This window comes from Oncorhynchus masou, unplaced genomic scaffold, assembly GCF_036934945.1.
Source record: "Oncorhynchus masou masou isolate Uvic2021 unplaced genomic scaffold, UVic_Omas_1.1 unplaced_scaffold_1077, whole genome shotgun sequence".
NCBI classification, from domain to species: domain Eukaryota; kingdom Metazoa; phylum Chordata; class Actinopteri; order Salmoniformes; family Salmonidae; genus Oncorhynchus; species Oncorhynchus masou.
In genome coordinates this window covers 179,165-207,121 of record NW_027000482.1, presented here as the reverse complement: position 1 = coordinate 207,121, position 27,957 = coordinate 179,165, and the positions used below count along the sequence as shown (strand labels likewise).

The 27,957-nt window shown below is 35.4% G+C and overlaps 1 protein-coding gene across 1 annotated transcript; it reads left to right on the top strand.

Moving 5' to 3' along the window:
- The first annotated feature begins 95 nt into the window (after positions 1-95).
- LOC135529016 (zinc finger protein 239-like) lies at positions 96-27,957 on the top strand. Its single transcript, XM_064957972.1, has 3 exons — positions 96-223; positions 17,300-17,453; positions 17,703-27,957. The coding sequence occupies exons 1-3, from the start codon at positions 215-217 to the stop codon at positions 18,476-18,478; spliced, it is 939 nt and encodes a 312-aa protein (XP_064814044.1). The 5' UTR covers positions 96-214; the 3' UTR covers positions 18,479-27,957.

Here is a 27,957-nt window from a genome sequence, read left to right as displayed (position 1 = left end):
TGTCTTGTCGTCTTTTCCATTTTATGATCTGCTGCAGCGGAATGGTAACCGGAAGGAAATGTTTTCAGTGGAACGGATGTGAAGGCAGAGCCTCACATGTTGAAATATAACCGTCCGTTACCTCCCTAATCTACAATTCAACAGACTGGAGATAAACATCTCATCTGGTTCACTTCTCCTGAACTCTGCAAACGACAATAAACAAGTGTTTACAATGAATCAGGTGAGTTATATATATAATCTAACTAGTCTTGGCAGTGACCTAGTTCCTGGCATCCGTTTGACTTTCGGAAAGTAAAGTGTGTTTAGTTAGGCCTGTTATGCGTAGCATACCTTCCCGCCCATATATATATATATATATGGGCGGGAATATATCCAAATCAAACGGATATAACATATTGTGTGGTTTGTTTAACACGTTTTTGGTTACCACATGATTCAATATGAGTTATTTCATAGTTCTGATGTTTTTACTATTATTCTATAATGTAATAATGAAAAACCCTTAAATGAGTAGGTGTTCTAAAACTTTTGACGGGTAGTGTGTGTGTATATATATATATATTTATATATTTATATATATATATATATAAATATATAAATATATATATATAAATATATATATATATATATATATATTTATATATATATATATATATTTATATATATATATATATATATATATATATATTTATATATATATATTTATATATATATATTTATATACACACACACTACCCGTCAAAAGTTTTAGATATATATATATAAATATAAATATATATATATATATATATATAAATATAAATATATAAATATATATATATATATAAATATAAATATATAAATATATATATATATATATATATATATATATATATATATATATATATATATATATATATATATATATATAAATAACAGGCTAAACTAAACACACTTTACTTCTGAAAGTCAAACGGATGCCGGAACTAGGTCACTGCCAAGACCAGTTATATATATATGGGAGGCTGCGCATAACAGGCTCAACTTTTGACCAGTAATGTAGTACACTACACACACTACACTAGGGGTCAAAAGTTCTCTCATTTAAGGGTTTTTCTTTGCTACATTGTAGAACAATAGTGAAAACATCAAAACTATGAAATTACACATGGAATCATGTAGTAAAACAAACCACAAAATATTTTAAATTTGAGAGATTCTTCAAGTAGCCACCCTTTGCCTAGATGACAGCTTTGCATAATCACCAAGCCTCGGTGTGAAAGAGCAAAAACATCATGATCTGATGATCCCATATATCCAGTTTAAATGTCATTTAAAAAAACGCCGTCTGTCCCAAGCTCACTGGCGCAGGAAACTCTGAGGGCCAGGAATAGGCTAGTTGATACAATGTTGCAAGTTAGCAAGTGACAGCTTCTAGACTCTAACGTTTTGATACAATGTTGCACTTCACTAGCAATAGCTCAAGTCAAGACCGATAGAAAGGGAGGCAGAGTAGAGAGAGGAATGTCATTGAATGAACCGGAATTTTCATCGAGATATTTTCTACTGATTTATTTGCCGGTTTTTATGCTTATGTATTTTACTTAGTTGACGATGATAGCGTATCGATGCAGCAGTAGGGATATAACTATCTCCATGTTCAATGCTCTCATTTCTTTAGCCGCCAATGGATCACAGTGTGTCACCGTTGAATTGTCACTTTTCGATGTTGACCGTTTTTGACTATTAACTACGTGACAATGATTTTGAGAAACTAAAAAACATGATTATTGTTCCCCAAAACTCACTATTGGTCTTTACTGTTACACACAGACACATGCAAGCGCGTGCACACACAGCTGGTCAGATGAAGAGGTGTAGGGTGAATAGACCCTGATCTCTGGTCAGTTTTGCATTTCCTCCCTAATATAGAGCAATAGTAATGTAGTATAATATAATTAGTCTGAATGGGTAGACCTACTGTAGTATCCTATAATTAGTCTGGTTAGTTAGGTCTACTGTAGTATCCTACAATTAGTCTGGTTAGTTAGGTCTACTGTAGTATACTATAATTAGTCTGGCTAGTTAGGTCTACTGTAGTATATTATAATTAGTCTGGTTAGTTAGGTCTACTGTAGTATCCTATAATTAGTCTGGTTAGTTAGGTCTACTGTAGTATACTATAATTAGTCTGGTTAGTTAGGTCTACTGTAGTATACTATAATTAGTCTGGTTAGTTAGGTCTACTGTAGTATTCTATAATTAGTCTGGTTAGTTAGGTCTACTGTAGTATACTATAATTAGTCTGAATGGTCTACTGTAGTATATTATAATTAGTCTGGTTAGTTAGGTCTACTGTAGTATCCTATAATTAGTCTGGTTAGTTAGGTCTACTGTAGTATACTATAATTAGTCTGGTTAGTTAGGTCTACTGTAGTATACTATAATTAGTCTGGCTAGTTAGGTCTACTGTAGTATACTATAATTAGTCTGGTTAGTTAGGTCTACTGTAGTATACTATAATTAGTCTGGTTAGATAGACCTACTATAGTATACTATAATTAGTCTGGTTAGTTAGGTCTACTGTAGTATACTATAATTAGTCTGGTTAGTTAGGTCTACTGTAGTATACTATAATTAGTCTGAATGGTCTACTGTAGTATATTATAATTAGTCTGGTTAGTTAGGTCTACTGTAGTATACTATAATTAGTCTGAATGGTCTACAGTAGTATACTATAATTAGTCTGGTTAGTTAGGTCTACTGTAGTATACTATAATTAGTCTGAATGGTCTACTGTAGTATATTATAATTAGTCTGGTTAGTTAGGTCTACTGTAGTATATTATAATTAGTCTGAATGGTCTACAGTAGTATATTATAATTAGTCTGGTTAGATAGGTCTACTGTAGTATACTATAATTAGTCTGGTTAGTTAGGTCTACTGTAGTATACTATAATTAGTCTGGTTAGATAGACCTACTATAGTATACTATAATTAGTCTGGTTAGTTAGGTCTACTGTAGTATACTATAATTAGTCTGGTTAGTTAGGTCTACTGTAGTATACTATAATTAGTCTGGTTAGTTAGGTCTACTGTAGTATATTATAATTAGTCTGGTTAGTTAGGTCTACTGTAGTATACTATAATTAGTCTGGTTAGTTAGGTCTACTGTAGTATATTATAATTAGTCTGGTTAGTTAGGTCTACTGTAGTATACTATAATTAGTCTGAATGGTCTACTGTAGTATATTATAATTAGTCTGGTTAGTTAGGTCTACTGTAGTATATTATAATTAGTCTGGTTAGTTAGGTCTACTGTAGTATACTATAATTAGTCTGGTTAGTTAGGTCTACTGTAGTATACTATAATTAGTCTGGTTAGTTAGGTCTACTGTAGTATATTATAATTAGTCTGAATGGATAGATCTACTGTAGTATCCTATAATTAGTCCGGTTAGTTAGGTCTACTGTAGTATACTATAATTAGTCTGGTTAGTTAGGTCTACTGTAGTATACTATAATTAGTCTGAATGGTCTACTGTAGTATATTATAATTAGTCTGGTTAGTTAGGTCTACTGTAGTATACTATAATTAGTCTGGTTAGTTAGGTCTACTGTAGTATACTATAATTAGTCTGAATGGTCTACTGTAGTATATTATAATTAGTCTGGTTAGTTAGGTCTACTGTAGTATACTATAATTAGTCTGGTTAGTTAGGTCTACTGTAGTATACTATAATTAGTCTGGTTAGTTAGGTCTACTGTAGTATACTATAATTAGTCTAATGGTCTACTGTAGTATACTATAATTAGTCTGGTTAGTTAGGTCTACTGTAGTATACTATAATTAGTCTGGTTAGTTAGGTCTACTGTAGTATACTATAATTAGTCTGGTTAGTTAGGTCTACTGTAGTATACTATAATTAGTCTGGTTAGTTAGGTCTACTGTAGTATACTATAATTAGTCTAATGGTCTACTGTAGTATACTATAATTAGTCTGGTTAGTTAGGTCTACTGTAGTATACTATAATTAGTCTGGTTAGTTAGGTCTACTGTAGTATACTATAATTAGTCTGGTTAGATAGGTCTACTGTAGTATACTATAATTAGTCTGAATGGTCTACTGTAGTATATTATAATTAGTCTGGTTAGTTAGGTCTACTGTAGTATATTATAATTAGTCTGGTTAGTTAGGTCTACTGTAGTATATTATAATTAGTCTGGTTAGTTAGGTCTACTGTAGTATACTATAATTAGTCTGTTTAGTTAGGTCTACTGTAGTATACTGTAATTGGTCTGGTTAGTTAGGTCTACTGTAGTATACTATAATTAGTCTGGTTAGATAGACCTACTATAGTATATTATAATTAGTCTGGTTAGTTAGGTCTACTGTAGTATACTATAATTAGTCTGGTTAGTTAGGTCTACTGTAGTATACTATAATTAGTCTGGTTAGATAGACCTACTATAGTATACAAATAATTAGTCTGGTTAGTTAGGTCTACTGTAGTATACTATAATTAGTCTGGTTAGTTAGGTCTACTGTAGTATACTATAATTAGTCTGGTTAGTTAGGTCTACTGTAGTATACTATAATTAGTCTAATGGTCTACTGTAGTATACTATAATTAGTCTGGTTAGTTAGGTCTACTGTAGTATACTATAATTAGTCTGAATGGTCTTCTGTAGTATATTATAATTAGTCTGGTTAGTTAGGTCTACTGTAGTATACTATAATTAGTCTGAATGGTCTTCTGTAGTATATTATAATTAGTCTGGTTAGTTAGGTCTACTGTAGTATACTATAATTAGTCTAATGGTCTACTGTAGTATACTATAATTAGTCTGGTTAGTTAGGTCTACTGTAGTATACTATAATTAGTCTGAATGGTCTTCTGTAGTATATTATAATTAGTCTGGTTAGTTAGGTCTACTGTAGTATACTATAATTAGTCTGAATGGTCTACTGTAGTATACTATAATTAGTCTGGTTAGTTAGGTCTACTGTAGTATACTATAATTAGTCTGGTTATTTAGGTCTACTGTAGTATATTATAATTAGTCTGGTTAGTTAGGTCTACTGTAGTATATTATAATTAGTCTGGTTAGATAGGTCTACTGTAGTATACTATAATTAGTCTGAATGGTCTACTGTAGTATATTATAATTAGTCTGGTTAGTTAGGTCTACTGTAGTATATTATAATTAGTCTGGTTAGTTAGGTCTACTGTAGTATACTATAATTAGTCTGGTTAGATAGGTCTACTGTAGTATATTATAATTAGTCTGGTTAGTTAGGTCTACTGTAGTATATTATAATTAGTCTGGTTAGTTAGGTCTACTGTAGTATATTATAATTAGTCTGGTTAGTTAGGTCTACTGTAGTATACTATAATTAGTCTGGTTAGTTAGGTCTACTGTAGTATACTATAATTAGTCTGGTTAGTTAGGTCTACTGTAGTATATTATAATTAGTCTGGTTAGTTAGGTCTACTGTAGTATATTATAATTAGTCTGGTTAGTTAGGTCTACTGTAGTATATTATAATTAGTCTGGTTAGATAGGTCTACTGTAGTATACTATAATTAGTCTGAATGGTCTACTGTAGTATACTATAATTAGTCTAGTTAGTTAGGTCTACTGTAGTATACTATAATTAGTCTGGTTAGTTAGGTCTACTGTAGTATACTATAATTAGTCTGGTTAGATAGGTCTACTGTAGTATATTATAATTAGTCTGGTTAGTTAGGTCTACTGTAGTATATTATAATTAGTCTGAATGGTCTACTGTAGTATACTATAATTAGTCTGGTTAGATAGGTCTACTGTAGTATATTATAATTAGTCTGGTTAGATAGGTCTACTGTAGTATACTATAATTAGTCTGGTTAGATAGGTCTACTGTAGTATATTATAATTAGTCTGGTTAGTTAGGTCTACTGTAGTATACTATAATTAGTCTGAATGGTCTACTGTAGTATACTATAATTAGTCTGGTTAGTTTGGTCTACTGTAGTATACTATAATTAGTCTGGTTAGTTAGGTCTACTGTAGTATACTATAATTAGTCTGGTTAGTTAGGTCTACTGTAGTATACTATAATTAGTCTGGTTAGTTAGGTCTACTGTAGTATACTATAATTAGTCTGGTTAGATAGGTCTACATTAGTATACTATAATTAGTCTGGTTAGTTAGGTCTACTGTAGTATACTATAATTAGTCTGGTTAGATAGGTCTACTGTAGTATATTATAATTAGTCTGGTTAGTTAGGTCTACTGTAGTATATTATAATTAGTCTGAATGGTCTACTGTAGTATACTATAATTAGTCTGAATGGTCTACTGTAGTATACTATAATTAGTCTGAATGGTCTACTGTAGTATACTATAATTAGTCTGGTTAGTTAGGTCTACTGTAGTATACTATAATTAGTCTGGTTAGTTAGGTCTACTGTAGTATACTATAATTAGTCTGGTTAGTTAGGTCTACTGTAGTATACTATAATTAGTCTGGTTAGTTAGGTCTACTGTAGTATACTATAATTAGTCTGAATGGTCTACTGTAGTATACTATAATTAGTCTGGTTAGTTTGGTCTACTGTAGTATACTATAATTAGTCTGGTTAGTTAGGTCTACTGTAGTATACTATAATTAGTCTGGTTAGTTAGGTCTACTGTAGTATACTATAATTAGTCTGGTTAGTTAGGTCTACTGTAGTATACTATAATTAGTCTGGTTAGTTTGGTCTACTGTAGTATACTATAATTAGTCTGGTTAGTTAGGTCTACTGTAGTATACTATAATTAGTCTGAATGGTCTACTGTAGTATATTATAATTAGTCTGGTTAGATAGACCTACTATAGTATACTATAATTAGTCTGGTTAGTTAGGTCTACTGTCGTATATTATAATTAGTCTGAATGGTCTACTGTAGTATACTATAATTAGTCTGGTTAGTTAGGTCTACTGTAGTATACTATAATTAGTCTGAATGGTCTACTGTAGTATACTATAATTAGTCTGGTTAGTTAGGTCTACTGTAGTATATTATAATTAGTCTGGTTAGTTAGATCTACTGTAGTATACTATAATTAGTCTGGTTAGTTAGGTCTACTGTAGTATACTATAATTAGTCTGAATGGTCTACTGTAGTATACTATAATTAGTCTGGTTAGTTAGGTCTACTGTAGTATACTATAATTAGTCTGGTTAGTTTGGTCTACTGTAGTATACTATAATTAGTCTGGTTAGTTAGGTCTACTGTAGTATACTATAATTAGTCTGGTTAGTTAGGTCTACTGTAGTATATTATAATTAGTCTGGTTAGTTAGGTCTACTGTAGTATACTATAATTAGTCTGGTTAGTTAGGTCTACTGTAGTATACTATAATTAGTCTGGTTAGTTAGGTCTACTGTAGTATACTATAATTAGTCTGGTTAGTTAGGTCTACTGTAGTATATTATAATTAGTCTGGTTAGATAGGTCTACTGTAGTATACTATAATTAGTCTGAATGGTCTACTGTAGTATACTATAATTAGTCTGGTTAGTTAGGTCTACTGTAGTATATTATAATTAGTCTGGTTAGATAGGTCTACTGTAGTATACTATAATTAGTCTGGTTAGTTAGGTCTACTGTAGTATATTATAATTAGTCTGGTTAGATAGGTCTACTGTAGTATACTATAATTAGTCTGGTTAGTTAGGTCTACTGTAGTATATTATAATTAGTCTGGTTAGTTAGGTCTACTGTAGTATACTATAATTAGTCTGGTTAGTTAGGTCTACTGTAGTATACTATAATTAGTCTGGTTAGTTAGGTCTACTGTAGTATATTATAATTAGTCTGGTTAGATAGGTCTACTGTAGTATACTATAATTAGTCTGGTTAGTTAGGTCTACTGTAGTATATTATAATTAGTCTGGTTAGTTAGGTCTACTGTAGTATACTATAATTATTCTGGTTAGTTAGGTCTACTGTAGTATATTATAATTAGTCTGGTTAGATAGGTCTACTGTAGTATACTATAATTAGTCTGGTTAGATAGACCTACTGTAGTATATTATAATTAGTCTGGTTAGTTAGGTCTACTGTAGTATATTATAATTAGTCTGGTTAGTTAGGTCTACTGTAGTATACTATAATTAGTCTGGTTAGATAGGTCTACTGTAGTATACTATAATTAGTCTGGTTAGTTAGATCTACTGTAGTATACTATAATTAGTCTGGTTAGTTAGGTCTACTGTAGTATACTGTAATTAGTCTGAATGGTCTACTGTAGTATATTATAATTAGTCTGGTTAGATAGACCTACTATAGTATACTATAATTAGTCTGGTTAGTTAGATCTACTGTAGTATATTATAATTAGTCTGGTTAGTTAGGTCTACTGTAGTATACTATAATTAGTCTGGTTAGATAGGTCTACTGTAGTATATTATAATTAGTCTGGTTAGATAGGTCTACTGTAGTATATTATAATTAGTCTGGTTAGTTAGGTCTACTGTAGTATACTATAATTAGTCTAATGGTCTACTGTAGTATACTATAATTAGTCTGGTTAGTTAGGTCTACTGTAGTATACTATAATTAGTCTAATGGTCTACTGTAGTATATTTTAATTAGTCTGGTTAGATATACCTACTATAGTATACTATAATTAGTCTGGTTAGTTAGGTCTACTGTAGTATACTATAATTAGTCTGGTTAGTTAGGTCTACTGTAGTATACTATAATTAGTCTGGTTAGTTAGGTCTACTGTAGTATACTATAATTAGTCTGGTTAGTTAGGTCTACTGTAGTATATTATAATTAGTCTGGTTAGTTAGGTCTACTGTAGTATATTATAATTAGTCTGGTTAGTTAGGTCTACTGTAGTATACTATAATTAGTCTGGTTAGTTTGGTCTACTGTAGTATACTATAATTAGTCTGGTTAGTTAGGTCTACTGTAGTATACTATAATTAGTCTGGTTAGTTAGGTCTACTGTAGTATACTATAATTAGTCTGGTTAGTTAGGTCTACTGTAGTATACTATAATTAGTCTGGTTAGATAGGTCTACTGTAGTATACTATAATTAGTCTGGTTAGTTAGGTCTACTGTAGTATACTATAATTAGTCTGGTTAGATAGGTCTACTGTAGTATATTATAATTAGTCTGGTTAGTTAGGTCTACTGTAGTATATTATAATTAGTCTGAATGGTCTACTGTAGTATACTATAATTAGTCTGGTTAGTTAGGTCTACTGTAGTATACTATAATTAGTCTGAATGGTCTACTGTAGTATACTATAATTAGTCTGAATGGTCTACTGTAGTATACTATAATTAGTCTGGTTAGTTAGGTCTACTGTAGTATACTATAATTAGTCTGAATGGTCTACTGTAGTATACTATAATTAGTCTGGTTAGTTAGGTCTACTGTAGTATATTATAATTAGTCTGGTTAGTTAGATCTACTGTAGTATACTATAATTAGTCTGGTTAGTTAGGTCTACTGTAGTATATTATAATTAGTCTGAATGGTCTACTGTAGTATACTATAATTAGTCTGAATGGTCTACTGTAGTATATTATAATTAGTCTGGTTATATAGACCTACTATAGTATACTATAATTAGTCTGGTTAGATAGGTCTACTGTAGTATATTATAATTAGTCTGAATGGTCTACTGTAGTATACTATAATTAGTCTGAATGGTCTACTGTAGTATATTATAATTAGTCTGGTTAGATAGACCTACTATAGTATACTATAATTAGTCTGGTTAGTTAGGTCTACTGTCGTATATTATAATTAGTCTGAATGGTCTACTGTAGTATACTATAATTAGTCTGAATGGTCTACTGTAGTATATTATAATTAGTCTGGTTAGATAGACCTACTATAGTATACTATAATTAGTCTGGTTAGATAGGTCTACTGTAGTATATTATAATTAGTCTGAATGGTCTACTGTAGTATACTATAATTAGTCTGAATGGTCTACTGTAGTATATTATAATTAGTCTGGTTAGATAGACCTACTATAGTATACTATAATTAGTCTGGTTAGTTAGGTCTACTGTTGTATATTATAATTAGTCTGAATGGTCTACTGTAGTATACTATAATTAGTCTGGTTAGTTAGGTCTACTGTAGTATATTATAATTAGTCTGGTTAGTTAGATCTACTGTAGTATACTATAATTAGTCTGGTTAGTTAGGTCTACTGTAGTATACTATAATTAGTCTGAATGGTCTACTGTAGTATACTATAATTAGTCTGGTTAGTTAGGTCTACTGTAGTATACTATAATTAGTCTGAATGGTCTACTGTAGTATACTATAATTAGTCTGGTTAGTTAGGTCTACTGTAGTATATTATAATTAGTCTGGTTAGTTAGATCTACTGTAGTATACTATAATTAGTCTGGTTAGTTAGGTCTACTGTAGTATACTATAATTAGTCTGAATGGTCTACTGTAGTATACTATAATTAGTCTGGTTAGTTAGGTCTACTGTAGTATACTATAATTAGTCTGGTTAGTTTGGTCTACTGTAGTATACTATAATTAGTCTGGTTAGTTAGGTCTACTGTAGTATACTATAATTAGTCTGGTTAGTTAGGTCTACTGTAGTATATTATAATTAGTCTGGTTAGTTAGGTCTACTGTAGTATACTATAATTAGTCTGGTTAGTTAGGTCTACTGTAGTATACTATAATTAGTCTGGTTAGTTAGGTCTACTGTAGTATACTATAATTAGTCTGGTTAGTTAGGTCTACTGTAGTATATTATAATTAGTCTGGTTAGATAGGTCTACTGTAGTATACTATAATTAGTCTGAATGGTCTACTGTAGTATATTATAATTAGTCTGGTTAGATAGGTCTACTGTAGTATACTATAATTAGTCTGGTTAGTTAGGTCTACTGTAGTATACTATAATTAGTCTGGTTAGTTAGGTCTACTGTAGTATACTATAATTAGTCTGGTTAGTTAGGTCTACTGTAGTATACTATAATTAGTCTGGTTAGTTAGGTCTACTGTAGTATACTATAATTAGTCTGAATGGTCTACTGTAGTATACTATAATTTGTCTGGTTAGTTAGGTCTACTGTAGTATATTATAATTAGCCTGGTTAGTTTGGTCTACTGTAGTATACTATAATTAGTCTGGTTAGTTAGGTCTACTGTAGTATACTATAATTAGTCTGGTTAGTTAGGTCTACTGTAGTATACTATAATTAGTCTGGTTAGTTAGGTCTACTGTAGTATACTATAATTAGTCTGAATGGTCTACTGTAGTATACTATAATTTGTCTGGTTAGTTAGGTCTACTGTAGTATATTATAATTAGCCTGGTTAGTTTGGTCTACTGTAGTATACTATAATTAGTCTGGTTAGTTAGGTCTACTGTAGTATATTATAATTAGTCTGAATGGATAGGTTTACTGTAGTATACTATAATTAGTCTGGTTAGTTAGGTCTACTGTAGTATACTATAATTAGTCTGGTTAGTAAAGTCTACTGTAGTATATTATAATTAGTCTGGTTAGTTAGGTCTACTGTAGTATACTATAATTAGTCTGAATGGATAGGTCTACTGTAGTATACTATAATTAGTCTGGTTAGTTAGGTCTACTGTAGTATACTATAATTAGTCTGGTTAGTTAGGTCTACTGTAGTATACTATAATTAGTCTGGTCTACTGTAGTATACTATAATTCGTCTGGTTAGTTAGGTCTACTGTAGTATACTGTAATTAGTCTGGTTAGTTAGGTCTACTGTAGTATATTATAATTAGTCTGGTTAGTTAGGTCTACTGTAATATACTATAATTAGTCTGGTTAGATAGACCTATTATAGTATACTATAATTAGTCTGGTTAGTTAGGTCTACTGTAGTATATTATAATTAGTCTGGTTAGTTAGGTCTACTGTAGTATATTATAATTAGTCTGGTTAGTTAGGTCTTCTGTAGTATACTATAATTAGTCTGGTTAGATAGGTCTACTGTAGTATACTTTAATTAGTCTGGTTAGTTAGGTCTACTGTAGTATACTATAATTAGTCTGAATGGTCTACTGTAGTATACTATAATTAGTCTGGTTTGTTAGGTCTACTGTATTATACTATAATTAGTCTGGTTAGATAGGTCTACTGTAGTATACTTTAATTAGTCTGGTTAGTTAGGTCTACTGTTGTATACTATAATTAGTCTGAATGGATAGGTCTACTGTAGTATACTATAATTAGTCTGGTTAGTTAGGTCTACTGTAGTATACTGTAATTAGTCTGGTTAGTTAGGTCTACTGTAGTATACTATAATTAGTCCGGTTAGTTAGGTCTACTGTAGTATACTATAATTAGTCTGGTTAGTTAGGTCTACTGTAGTATACTATAATTAGTCTGGTTAGTTAGGTCTACTGTAGTATACTATAATTAGTCTGGTTAGATAGGTCTACTGTAGTATACTTTAATTAGTCTGGTTAGTTAGGTCTACTGTAGTATTCTATAATTAGTCTGGTTAGTTAGGTCTACTGTAGTATACTATAATTAGTCTGAATGGTCTACTGTAGTATACTATAATTTGTCTGGTTAGTTAGGTCTACTGTAGTATATTATAATTAGTCTGGTTAGTTAGGTCTACTGTAGTATACTATAATTAGTCTGGTTAGTTAGGTCTACTGTAGTATACTATAATTAGTCTGGTTAGTTAGGTCTACTGTAGTATATTATAATTAGCCTGGTTAGTTAGGTCTACTGTAGTATACTATAATTAGTCTGGTTAGTTAGGTCTACTGTAGTATACTATAATTAGTCTGGTTAGTTAGGTCTACTGTAGTATACTATAATTAGTCTGGTTAGTTAGGTCTACTGTAGTATACTATAATTAGTCTGAATGGTCTACTGTAGTATACTATAATTTGTCTGGTTAGTTAGGTCTACTGTAGTATATTATAATTAGCCTGGTTAGTTAGGTCTACTGTAGTATACTATAATTAGTCTGGTTAGTTAGGTCTACTGTAGTATACTATAATTAGTCTGGTTAGATAGGTCTACTGTAGTATACTTTAATTAGTCTGGTTAGTTAGGTCTACTGTAGTATATTATAATTAGTCTGGTTAGTTAGGTCTACTGTAGTATACTATAATTAGTCTGGTTAGTTAGGTCTATTGTAGTATACTATAATTAGTCTGGTTAGTTAGGTCTACTGTAGTATATTATAATTAGTCTGGTTAGATAGGTCTACTGTAGTATACTATAATTAGTCTGAATGGTCTACTGTAGTATACTATAATTAGTCTGGTTAGTTAGGTCTACTGTAGTATATTATAATTAGTCTGGTTAGTTAGGTCTACTGTCGTATATTATAATTAGTCTGAATGGTCTACTGTAGTATATTATAATTAGTCTGGTTAGTTAGGTCTACTGTAGTATACTATAATTAGTCTGGTTAGTTAGGTCTACTGTAGTATATTATAATTAGTCTGGTTAGTTAGGTCTACTGTAGTATATTATAATTAGTCTGGTTAGATAGGTCTACTGTAGTATACTATAATTAGTCCGAATGGTCTACTGTAGTATACTATAATTAATCTGGTTAGTTAGGTCTACTGTAGTATACTATAATTAGTCTGGTTAGTTAGGTCTACTGTAGTATACTATAATTAGTCTGGTTAGTTAGGTCTACTGTAGTATACTATAATTAGTCTGGTTAGTTAGGTCTACTGTAGTATATTATAATTAGTCTGGTTAGTTAGGTCTACTGTAGTATACAAAAGGTGAGAAAAGGGACTGTGGGTGATTGCGAGACACAGAGAGACAGTGTCTGTTTTTCTCTGAAACTAGGGCAGATTTGCATACTGCTGAGACAGGTTCTCAAACCTTGTGTTAAGAATATTTTGTTCTTTTAAGTTGCAAATGCAGGTTTTGACATGGGAGATCTCACCATAAGGTGTATAAGATACTGCCTGCTCGTTGTTGGGGGCAGAACTCAGGAGAGACATCAGTTGAATGTTTGATCCTTGACTTCTGACTACAGCTGTAATTCGGATTGTTCTTATTTTCCTTAATTAAGTTGGAAAAATTGGCTGATCGAGCAGCAGTAAAGGCTCTTCGATACTGCACGGTACTGGTCTTTCCAAGTTTGTCGGAAGACTTCCAGCTTGGTGTGTCGCCATTTCCGTTCCAATTTTCTGGAAGCTTGCTTCAGAGCTCGGGTATTTTCTGTATACCAGGGAGCTAGTTTCTTATGAGAAATGTTTTTAGTTTTTAGGGGTGCAACTGCATCTAGGGTATTGAGCAAGGTTAAATTGAGTTCCTCAGTTAGGTGGTTAATTGATTTTTGTCCTCTGACATCCTTGGGTAGACAGAGGGAGTCTGGAAGGGCATCACGGAATCTTTGTGTTGTCTGTGAGTTTATAGCACGACTTTTGATGCTCCTTGGTTGGGGTCTGAACTGATAACACTACTGTGTAAACCAACACAGTGTTAACTGTGGTCTTCCTACTGGGGCAAACCAACACAGTGTTAACTGTGGTCTTCCTACTGGGGCAACACAGTGTTAACAGTGGTCTTCCTACTGGGGCAAACCAACACAGTGTTAACTGTGGTCTTCCTACTGGGGCAAACCAACACAGTGCTAACTGTGGTCTTCCTACTGGGGCAAACCAACACAGTGTTAACTGTGGTCTTCCTACTGGGGCAAACCAACACAGTGTAAACAGTAGTCTTCCTACTGGGGCAAACCAACACAGTGTAAACAGTAGTCTTCCTACTGGGGCAAACCAACACAGTGTTAACTGTGGTCTTCCTACTGGGGCAAACCAACACAGTGTTAACAGTGGTCTTCCTACTGGGGCAAACCAACACAGTGTTAACTGTGGTCTTCCTACTGGGGCAAACCAACACAGTGCTAACAGTAGTCTTCCTACTGGGGCAAACCAACACAGTGCTAACTGTAGTCTTCCTACTGGGGCAAACCAACACAGTGCTAACTGTGGTCTTCCTACTGGGGCAAACCAACACAGTGTAAACAGTAGTCTTCCTACTGGGGCAAACCAACACAGTGCTAACAGTAGTCTTCCTACTGGGGCAAACCAACACAGTGCTAACTGTGGTCTTCCTACTGGGGCAACACAGTGCTAACAGTAGTCTTCCTACTGGGGCAAACCAACACAGTGCTAACTGTGGTCTTCCTACTGGGGCAAACCAACACAGTGTAAACAGTAGTCTTCCTACTGGGGCAAACCAACACAGTGCTAACAGTAGTCTTCCTACTGGGGCAACACAGTGCTAACTGTAGTCTTCCTACTGGGGCAAACCAACACAGTGTTAACTGTGGTCTTCCTACTGGGGCAAACCAACACAGTGTTAACTGTGGTCTTCCTACTGGGGCAAACCAACACAGTGTTAACTGTGGTCTTCCTACTGGGGCAAACCAACACAGTGTAAACAGTAGTCTTCCTACTGGGGCAAACCAACACAGTGCTAACAGTAGTCTTCCTACTGGGGCAAACCAACACAGTGTTAACTGTGGTCTTCCTACTGGGGCAAACCAACACAGTGTTAACTGTGGTCTTCCTACTGGGGCAAACCAACACAGTGCTAACTGTAGTCTTCCTACTGGGGCAAACCAACACAGTGCTAACAGTAGTCTTCCTACTGGGGCAAACCAACACAGTGCTAACTGTGGTCTTCCTACTGGGGCAAACCAACACAGTGCTAACTGTGGTCTTCCTACTGGGGCAAACCAACACAGTGCTAACAGTAGTCTTCCTACTGGGGCAAACCAACACAGTGCTAACTGTGGTCTTCCTACTGGGGCAAACCAACACAGTGCTAACAGTAGTTTTCCTACTGGGGCAAACCAACACAGTGTAAAAAGTAGTCTTCCTACTGGGGCAAACCAACACAGTGTTAACTGTGGTCTTCCTACTGGGGCAAACCAACACAGTGCTAACAGTAGTCTTCCTACTGGGGCAAACCAACACAGTGTAAAAAGTAGTCTTCCTACTGGGGTTTGAGAGAATGCCAAGTGTGTGCAAAGCTATCAACAAGGCAAAGGGTGGCTATTTTGAAGAATCTCAAATATATATATAATTTTTTTGTCAACTACCCGTTTTACTTTTTAAATGAGATTGGAATGATTTGATTATATTAAATAACTGGTGAACTCCAGACTCTGTCAGCACGTGGTCTGGGAGAAGCAGATGGCTTTCATGCCCATCCATTTCTGAGTACAGGCTACCAAGTTCCCATAATGCAACACTAACAATGATAACACAACATAGGCTACCAAGTTCCCATAATGCAACACTAACAATGATAACACAACATAGGCTACCAAGTTCCCATGATGCAACACTAACAATGATAACACAACATAGGCTACCAAGTTCCCATGATGCAACACTAACAATGATAACACAACATAGGCTACCAAGTTCCCATGATGCAACACTAACAATGATAACACAACATAGGCTACCAAGTTCCCATGATGCAACACTAACAATGATAACACAACATAGGCTACCAAGTTCCCATGATGCAACACTAACAATGATAACACAACAGGCTACCAAGTTCCCATGATGCAACACTAACAATGATAACACAACATAGGCTACCAAGTTCCCATGATGCAACACTAACAATGATAACACAACATAGGCTACCAAGTTCCCATGATGCAACACTAACAATGATAACACAACATAGGCTACCAAGTTCCCATGATGCAACACTAACAATGATAACACAACATAGGCTACCAAGTTCCCATGATGCAACACTAACAATGATAACACAACATAGGCTACCAAGTTCCCATGATGCAACACTAACAATGATAACACAACATAGGCTACCAAGTTCCCATGATGCAACACTAACAATGATAACACAACATAGGCTACCAGGTGGATATTTTGGCAAATTTTCACAATGGATTTCCCCCAGTGTTTTACCCAAAGGGCTCAGACCTCCATTGGCCGGCTCCAGTTTCTCACTGTTACATGGCTACGATGGGCCTGCTCTGTTTTGGGGCCACGGCCAGGCCCCACCATGGTCCTGCTCCGTCTTGGGGCCATGATACTTTTGTTATTATTGTACTTTTCAGATTTCATGAACAATTTTTTTCTTATTTTATGTGTTAACACTAACAACGATAACAGCAGACTAGACTATAATGGGACATCAGGAACAACTCAGAGGAAATCCAGTTTTCTGGACAAAGGTTTAATTGTTGAAGACTTGTTTTAGATCATTATTGTTTTGTACCAATATGACAACACTCCTCCTCTCTTTTTGAGTTAACAGGAAACACTCTCCCTCCAACCCTCCTCCCCCCTACCCTCCTCCCCCCTACCCCTCCCGGAGTCCCCGGGTCGTACCTCTCCTGGTGACACCTTACTGCTGGGTCTGAAGAGGCTGTCTGTGCTGCTGGTCGACTGCAGGAAAACACCGGTGCTCGGTGGGTTTATGTTCTTATATAAATGTATTTTGGGACACTCCCTGAATGTCATTAATTACCACTAAATACAATCTGTTTAAAAGATGTAGAATCATTACAACCCTACACCCTTGGATACATTGACAATTTGAAGATTTAATACGATTTTACATTGAAGATTTTAAATGCTTAAATTCGGTTACTAGAAAAGCTGGGGCTAAATCTGTCTTCGATATGAAGGAACCATAACTGTCTGTCTTTGCTTCACAGGGGACAGTCCAAACCGTCACTCTCTCAGTAGAAGGGGCTTGTCATCTGGGGAGGCTAAACAACATCATGATAATGAGGAGGCAGAGAAAAGTCTCTCAAGATCAGAACACCAAGAGAAACAACAGCAGAGACCCTCAAGGAAGAAATCTCACTGCTGCTCTGACTGTGGGAAGAGGTTTACCTCTTCAGCAAACCTTAGACAACACCAGAGAATTCATACTGGAGAGAAACCTTATAGCTGTGATCAATGTGGGAAGAGATTCAATCAGAGATTCAATCTGAAGTCACACCAGATCATACACTCAGTAGAAAAACCTCACTGCTGCTCCCAGTGTGGAGCTAGCCTCTCCTCTGCCAGGGCACTGGAAGGACACATGCGGATTCACACTGGAGAGAAACCGTACCAGTGCTCAGAATGTGGGCAGAGATTTACATACTCCAGTGGTTTACGGATACACGAGAGAATAAAACACACCGGCGAAAAACCACACTGTTGCTCTGACTGCGGGAAGAGATTTGCTACATCACAAAGCTTAAAAGCTCACTGGCGGATTCACACTGGAGAGAGACCGTTCCACTGCTCTGAGTGTGGGAAGAGTTTCAAACAAGCCTCAACACTCTTTGAACACAAACGAATACACACAGGAGAAAAGCCTCACCACTGTGAGCTGTGCGGGGAAGCTATTCCTCTTCTAAATTACTCAGACTACACCAGAGGATTCACACAGGGGAGAAACCTTACCATTGTGCTGACTGTGGTAAAAGCTTCAGACTGATTTGTATTTTAAGATGTCACCAGCTAAGACATACTGGTGAGAAGCCCCACCAATGTACTGAGTGTGGGATGAGGTTTGCTGTTAAGAGTGGGCTCTGGTCACATAACATTGTGCACACTGGAGAGAAAGGATACCAATGCCCACAGTGCGGTAAGAAGCTTGGATCATCTAATTCTCTAGAACAGCATAAGCGAACACACACTGGACAGAAACCCTTCCACTGTTCCCACTGTAAATTAAGCTTTGCCACTAATTCAGCCCTGTACAAACACCAGAGAATTCACACAGGTGAGAAACCACACAGCTGCAATGTTTGCCAGAGGAGATTTGGACGGTCCGATCACCTGAAAATTCACATGCAAATTCACACAGGAGAAAAGCCATACCACTGCTCTAAGTGCGAGCTGAGTTTCACTAACAACAGATCTCTGAAAGAACATGAGGTCAGACACACAGAAGATAAACCTCACTGCTGCTCCCAGTGCGGTGCTAGTCTCTCCTCTGCCAGGGCACTGGAAGGACACATGCGGATTCACACTGGAGAGAAACCATACGAGTGCTCTGAATGTGGGCAGAAGTTTGCACATAGAGCCGATCTTGGGACACACCGAAGAATACACACAGGAGAGAAACCCTATCACTGCTCTGACTGCAAGAAGAGCTTTTCAAGACTTTACTCTTTCAAAAAGCACAAGTTCACACATTCAGAGAAGATAATGCTGTAATCTACACCCCGATTAGCCTGATATAATGCTGTAATCTACACCTTTATTAGCCTGATATAATGCTGTAATCTACACCTTTATTAGCCTGATATAATGCTGTAATCTACACCCTGATTAGCCTGATATAATGCTGTAATCTACACCCTGATTAGCCTGATATAATGCTGTAATCTACACCCTGATTAGCCTGATATAATGCTGTCATCTACACCTTTATTAGCCTGATATAATGCTGTAATCTACACCCTGATTAGCCTGATATAATGCTGTCATCTACACCTTTATTAGCCTGATATAATGCTGTAATCTACACCTTTATTAGCCTGATATAATGCTGTAATCTACACCCTGATTAGCCTGATATAATGCTGTCATCTACACCCTGATTAGCCTGATATAATGCTGTAATCTACACCCTGATTAGCCTGATATAATGCTGTAATCTACACCCTGATTAGCCTGATATAATGCTGTAATCTACACCCCGATTAGCCTGATATAATGCTGTAATCTACACCTTTATTAGCCTGATATAATGCTGTAATCTACACCCTGATTAGCCTGATATAATGCTGTAATCTACACCTTTATTATCCTGATATAATGCTGTAATCTACACCCCGATTAGCCTGATATAATGCTGTAATCTACACCTTTATTAGCCTGATATAATGCTGTAATCTACACCCTGATTAGCCTGATATAATGCTGTAATCTACACCTCGATTAGCCTGATATAATGCTGTAATCTACACCCCGATTAGCCTGATATAATGCTGTAATCTACACCTTTATTAGCCTGATATAATGCTGTAATCTACACCCTGATTAGCCTGATATAATGCTGTAATCTACATCTTTATTAGCCTGATATAATGCTGTAATCTACACCCCGATTAGCCTGATATAATGCTGTAATCTACACCCTGATATAATGCTGTAATCTACACCCCGATTAGCCTGATATAATGCTGTAATCTACACCCTGATATAATGCTGTAATCTACACCCCGATTAGCCTGATATAATGCTGTAATCTACACCCCGATTAGCCTGATATAATGTTGTAATCTACACCTTTATTAGCCTGATATAATGCTGTAATCTACACCCTGATTAGCCTGATATAATGCTGTAATCTACACCTTTATTATCCTGATATAATGCTGTAATCTACACCCCGATTAGCCTGATATAATGTTGTAATCTACACCTTGATTAGCCTGATATAATGCTGTAATCTACACCCTGATTAGCCTGATATAATGCTGTAATCTACACCCCGATTAGCCTGATATAATGCTGTAATCTACACCCTGATATAATGCTGTAATCTACACCCTGATATAATGCTGTAATCTACACCCCGATTAGCCTGATATAATGTTGTAATCTACACCTTTATTAGCCTGATATAATGCTGTAATCTACACCCTGATTAGCCTGATATAATGCTGTAATCTACACCTTTATTAGCCTGATATAATGCTGTAATCCACACCCTGATATAATGCTGTAATCTACACCCTGATTAGCCTGATATAATGCTGTAATCTATACCTTTATTAGCCTGATATAATGCTGTAATCTACACCTTGATTAGCCTGATATAATGCTGTAATCTACACCTTGATTAGCCTGATATAATGCTGTAATCTACACCCCGATTAGCCTGATATAATGCTGTAATCTACACCCCGATTAGCCTGATATAATGCTGTAATCTACACCCCGATTAGCCTGATATAATGCTGTAATCTACACCCTGATATAATGCTGTAATCTACACCCCGATTAGCCTGATATAATGCTGTAATCTACACCCCGATTAGCCTGATATAATGCTGTAATCTACACCTTTATTAGCCTGATATAATGCTGTAATCTACACCCTGATATAATGCTGTAATCTACACCTTTATTAGCCTGATATAATGCTGTAATCTACACCCCGATTAGCCTGATATAATGCTGTAATCTACACCCTGATATAATGCTGTAATCTACACCCCGATTAGCCTGATATAATGCTGTAATCTACACCCAGATTAGCCTGATATAATGCTGTAATCCACACCCTGATTAGCCTGATATAATGCTGTAATCTACACCCCGATTAGCCTGATATAATGCTGTAATCTACACCTTGATTAGCCTGATATAATGCTGTAATCTACACCCTGATTAGCCTGATATAATGCTGTAATCTACACCCCGATTAGCCTGATATAATGCTGTAATCTACACCCCGATTAGCCTGATATAATGCTGTAATCTACACCTTTATTAGCCTGATATAATGCTGTAATCTACACCCTGATTAGCCTGATATAATGTTGTAATCTACACCCCGATTAGCCTGATATAATGCTGTAATCTACACCCTGATATAATGCTGTAATCTACACCCCGATTAGCCTGATATAATGCTGTAATCTACACCCCGATTAGCCTGATATAATGCTGTAATCTACACCCTGATTAGCCTGATATAATGCTGTAATCTACACCCTGATTAGCCTGATATAATGCTGTAATCTACATCTTTATTAGCCTGATATAATGCTGTAATCTACACCCTGATTAGCCTGATATAATGCTGTAATCTACACCTTTATTAGCCTGATATAATGCTGTAATCTACACCCTGATTAGCCTGATATAATGCTGTAATCTACACCTTTATTATCCTGATATAATGCTGTAATCTACACCTTTATTAGCCTGATATAATGCTGTAATCTACACCTTTATTAGCCTGATATAATGCTGTAATCTACACCTTTATTAGCCTGATATAATGCTGTAATCTACACCTTTATTAGCCTGATATAATGCTGTAATCTACACCTTTATTAGCCTGATATAATGCTGTAATCTACACCCTGATATAATGTTGTAATCTACACCCTGATTAGCCTGATATAATGCTGTAATCTACACCTTTATTATCCTGATATAATGCTGTAATCTACACCCTGATTAGCCTGATATAATGCTGTAATCTACACCCTGATTAGCCTGATATAATGCTGTAATCTACACCCTGATTAGCCTGATATAATGTTGTAATCTACACCCTGATTAGCCTGATATAATGCTGTAATCTACACCCTGATATAATGCTGTAATCTACACCCCGATTAGCCTGATATAATGCTGTAATCTACACCCTGATATAATGCTGTAATCTACACCCCGATTAGCCTGATATAATGCTGTAATCTACACCTTTATTAGCCTGATATAATGCTGTAATCTACACCTTGATTAGCCTGTTATAATGCTGTAATCTACACCCTGATTAGCCTGATATAATGCTGTAATCTACACCCTGATTAGCCTGATATAATGCTGTAATCTACACCCTGATATAATGCTGTAATCTACACCTTGATTAGCCTGATATAATGCTGTAATCTACACCTTTATTAGCCTGATATAATGCTGTAATCTACACCCCGATTAGCCTGATATAATGCTGTAATCTACACCCCGATATAATGCTGTAATCTACACCCTGATTAGCCTGATATAATGCTGTAATCTACACCCTGATATAATGCTGTAATCTACACCCTGATTAGCCTGATATAATGCTGTAATCTACACCCCGATTAGCCTGATATAATGCTGTAATCTACATATTGATTAGCCTGATATAATGCTGTAATCTACACCTTTATTAGCCTGATATAATGCTGTAATCTACACCTTGATTAGCCTGATATAATGCTGTAATCTACACCCTGATTAGCCTGATATAATGCTGTAATCTACACCCTGATTAGCCTGATATAATGCTGTAATCTACACCTTTATTAGCCTGATATAATGCTGTAATCTACACCTTTATTAGCCTGATATAATGCTGTAATCTACACCCTGATTAGCCTGATATAATGCTGTAATCTACACCCCGATTAGCATGATATAATGCTGTAATCTACACCCCGATTAGCCTGATATAATGCTGTAATCTACACCCTGATTAGCCTGATATAATGCTGTCATCTACACCTTTATTAGCCTGACATAATGCTGTAATCTACACCTTTATTAGCCTGATATAATGCTGTAATCTACACCTTTATTAGCCTGATATAATGCTGTAATCTACACCTTGATTAGCCTGATATAATGCTGTAATCTACACCCTGATTAGCCTGATATAATGCTGTAATCTACACCTTTATTAGCCTGATATAATGCTGTAATCTACACCTTTATTAGCCTGATATAATGCTGTAATCTACACCCCGATTAGCCTGATATAATGCTGTAATCTACACCCTGATTAGCCTGATATAATGCTGTAATCTACACCTTTATTAGCCTGATATAATGCTGTAATCTACACCCCGATTAGCCTGATATAATGCTGTAATCTACACCCCGATTAGCCTGATATAATGCTGTAATCTACACCCCGATTAGCCTGATATAATGCTGTAATCTACACCTTTATTAGCCTGATATAATGCTGTAATCTACACCTTTATTAGCCTGATATAATGCTGTAATCTACACCCTGATTAGCCTGATATAATGCTGTAATCTACACCCTGATTAGCCTGATATAATGCTGTAATCTACACCCCGATTAGCCTGATATAATGCTGTAATCTACACCTTTATTAGCCTGATATAATGCTGTAATCCACACCCCGATTAGCCTGATATAATGCTGTAATCCACACCCTGATTAGCCTGATATAATGCTGTAATCTACACCCTGATTAGCCTGATATAATGCTGTAATCCACACCCTGATTAGCCTGATATAATGCTGTAATCTACACCTTTATTAGCCTGATATAATGCTGTAATCTACACCCTGATTAGCCTGATATAATGCTGTAATCCACACCCTGATTAGCCTGATATAATGCTGTAATCTACACCCCGATTAGCCTGATATAATGCTGTAATCTACACCCTGATTAGCCTGATATAATGCTGTAATCCACACCCCGATTAGCCTGATATAATGCTGTAATCTACACCCCGATTAGCCTGACATAATGCTGTAATCTACACCCTGATATAATGCTGTAATCTACACCCCGATTAGCCTGATATAATGCTGTAATCTACACCCTGATATAATGCTGTAATCTACACCCCGATTAGCCTGATATAATGCTGTAATCTACACCTTTATTAGCCTGATATAATGTTGTAATCCACACCCCGATTAGCCTGATATAATGCTGTAATCTACACCTTTATTAGCCTGACATAATGCTGTAATCCACACCCCGATTAGCCTGATATAATGCTGTAATCTACACCTTGATTAGCCTGATATAATGCTGTAATCTACACCTTGATTAGCCTGATATAATGCTGTAATCTACACCCTGATTAGCCTGATATAATGCTGTAATCTACACCTTTATTAGCCTGATATAATGCTGTAATCTATACCTTTATTAGCCTGATATAATGCTGTAATCTACACCTTGATTAGCCTGATATAATGCTGTAATCTACACCTTGATTAGCCTGATATAATGCTGTAATCTACACCTTGATTAGCCTGATATAATGCTGTAATCTACACCCCGATTAGCCTGATATAATGCTGTAATCTACACCCTGATTAGCCTGATATAATGCTGTAATCTACACCCTGATTAGCCTGATATAATGCTGTAATCTACACCTTTATTAGCCTGATATAATGCTGTAATCTACACCCTGATTAGCCTGATATAATGCTGTAATCTACACCTTTATTAGCCTGATATAATGCTGTAATCTACACCCCGATTAGCCTGATATAATGCTGTAATCTACACCCTGATTAGCCTGATATAATGCTGTAATCTACACCCTGATTAGCCTGATATAATGCTGTCATCTACACCTTGATTAGCCTGATATAATGCTGTAATCTACACCTTTATTAGCCTGATATAATGCTGTAATCTACACCCCGATTAGCCTGATATAATGCTGTAATCTACACCTTTATTAGCCTGATATAATGCTGTAATCTACACCCTGATATAATGCTGTAATCTACACCTTTATTAGCCTGATATAATGCTGTAATCTACACCTTTATTAGCCTGACATAATGCTGTAATCTACACCTTTATTAGCCTGATATAATGCTGTAATCTACACCTTGATTAGCCTGATATAATGCTGTAATCTACACCCCGATTAGCCTGATATAATGCTGTAATCTACACCCTGATATAATGCTGTAATCTACACCCTGATTAGCCTGATATAATGCTGTAATCTACACCCCGATTAGCCTGATATAATGCTGTAATCTACACCCCGATTAGCCTGATATAATGCTGTAATCTACACCTTTATTAGCCTGATATAATGCTGTAATCTATACCTTTATTAGCCTGATATAATGCTGTAATCTACACCTTTATTAGCCTGATATAATGCTGTAATCTACACCTTTATTAGCCTGATATAATGCTGTAATCTACACCCTGATATAATGCTGTAATCTACACCCTGATATAATGCTGTAATCTACACCCCGATTAGCCTGATATAATGTTGTAATCTACACCCCGATTAGCCTGATATAATGCTGTAATCTACACCCCGATTAGCCTGATATAATGCTGTAATCTACACCTTTATTAGCCTGATATAATGCTGTAATCTACACCTTTATTAGCCTGATATAATGCTGTAATCTACACCCTGATATAATGCTGTAATCTACACCTTGATTAGCCTGATATAATGCTGTAATCTACACCCTGATTAGCCTGATATAATGCTGTAATCTACACCCTGATTAGCCTGATATAATGCTGTAATCTACACCCTGATTAGCCTGATATAATGCTGTAATCTACACCTCGATTAGCCTGATATAATGCTGTAATCTACACCCTGATTAGCCTGATATAATGCTGTAATCTACACCTTTATTAGCCTGATATAATGCTGTAATCTACACCCTGATATAATGCTGTAATCTACACCCTGATTAGCCTGATATAATGCTGTAATCTACACCCTGATTAGCCTGATATAATGCTGTAATCTACACCTTTATTAGCCTGATATAATGCTGTAATCTACACCTTTATTAGCCTGATATAATGCTGTAATCTACACCCTGATTAGCCTGATATAATGCTGTAATCTACACCTTTATTAGCCTGATATAATGCTGTAATCTACACCCCGATTAGCCTGATATAATGCTGTAATCTACACCCTGATTAAATGCTGTAATCTACACCCCGATTAGCCTGATATAATGTTGTAATCTACACCCCGATTAGCCTGATATAATGTTGTAATCTACACCCTGATTAGCCTGATATAATGCTGTAATCTACACCTTTATTAGCCTGATATAATGCTGTAATCTACACCCCGATTAGCCTGATATAATGCTGTAATCTACACCCTGATTAGCCTGATATAATGCTGTAATCTACACCCTGATTAGCCTGATATAATGCTGTAATCTACACCCTGATTAGCCTGATATAATGCTGTAATCTACACCCTGATTAGCCTGATATAATGCTGTAATCTACACCTTTATTAGCCTGATATAATGCTGTAATCTACACCCTGATTAGCCTGATATAATGCTGTAATCCACACCTTTATTAGCCTGATATAATGCTGTAATCTACACCTTTATTAGCCTGATATAATGCTGTAATCTACACCTTTATTAGCCTGATATAATGCTGTAATCTACACCCTGATTAGCCTGATATAATGCTGTAATCTACACCCCGATTAGCCTGATATAATGCTGTAATCTACACCCTGATTAGCCTGATATAATGCTGTAATCTACACCCCGATTAGCCTGATATAATGCTGTAATCTACACCCTGATATAATGCTGTAATCTACATCTTTATTAGCCTGATATAATGCTGTAATCTACACCCTGATTAGCCTGATATAATGCTGTAATCTACACCCTGATTAGCCTGATATAATGCTGTAATCTACACCCCGATTAGCCTGATATAATGCTGTAATCTACACCCTGATATAATGCTGTAATCTACATCTTTATTAGCCTGATATAATGCTGTAATCTACACCCCGATTAGCCTGATATAATGCTGTAATCTACACCCTGATTAGCCTGATATAATGCTGTAATCTACACCCCGATTAGCCTGATATAATGCTGTAATCTACACCCTGATTAGCCTGATATAATGCTGTAATCTACACCCTGATTAGCCTGATATAATGCTGTAATCTACACCTTTATTAGCCTGATATAATGCTGTAATCTACACCCTGATCAGCCTGATATAATGCTGTAATCTACACCCTGATTAGCCTGATATAATGCTGTAATCTACACCCTGATTAGCCTGATATAATGCTGTAATCTACACCTTTATTAGCCTGATATAATGCTGTAATCTACACCCTGATTAGCCTGATATAATGCTGTAATCTACACCCTGATTAGCCTGATATAATGCTGTAATCTACACCTTTATTAGCCTGATATAATGCTGTAATCTACACCCCGATTAGCCTGATATAATGCTGTAATCTACACCTTTATTAGCCTGATATAATGCTGTAATCTACACCTTTATTAGCCTGATATAATGCTGTAATCTACACCCTGATTAGCCTGATATAATGCTGTAATCTACACCCCGATTAGCCTGATATAATGCTGTAATCTACACCTTTATTAGCCTGATATAATGCTGTAATCTACACCCTGATTAGCCTGATAACTAATTCTTATAATAAACAGTG

Excerpts from the sequence above, each read along its gene's own strand:
- LOC135529016 (XM_064957972.1), top strand. Across the intron at positions 17,454-17,702 it reads CAGGAAAACACCGGTGCTCG|GGGACAGTCCAAACCGTCAC; the intron begins GTGGGTTTATGT and ends TTTGCTTCACAG.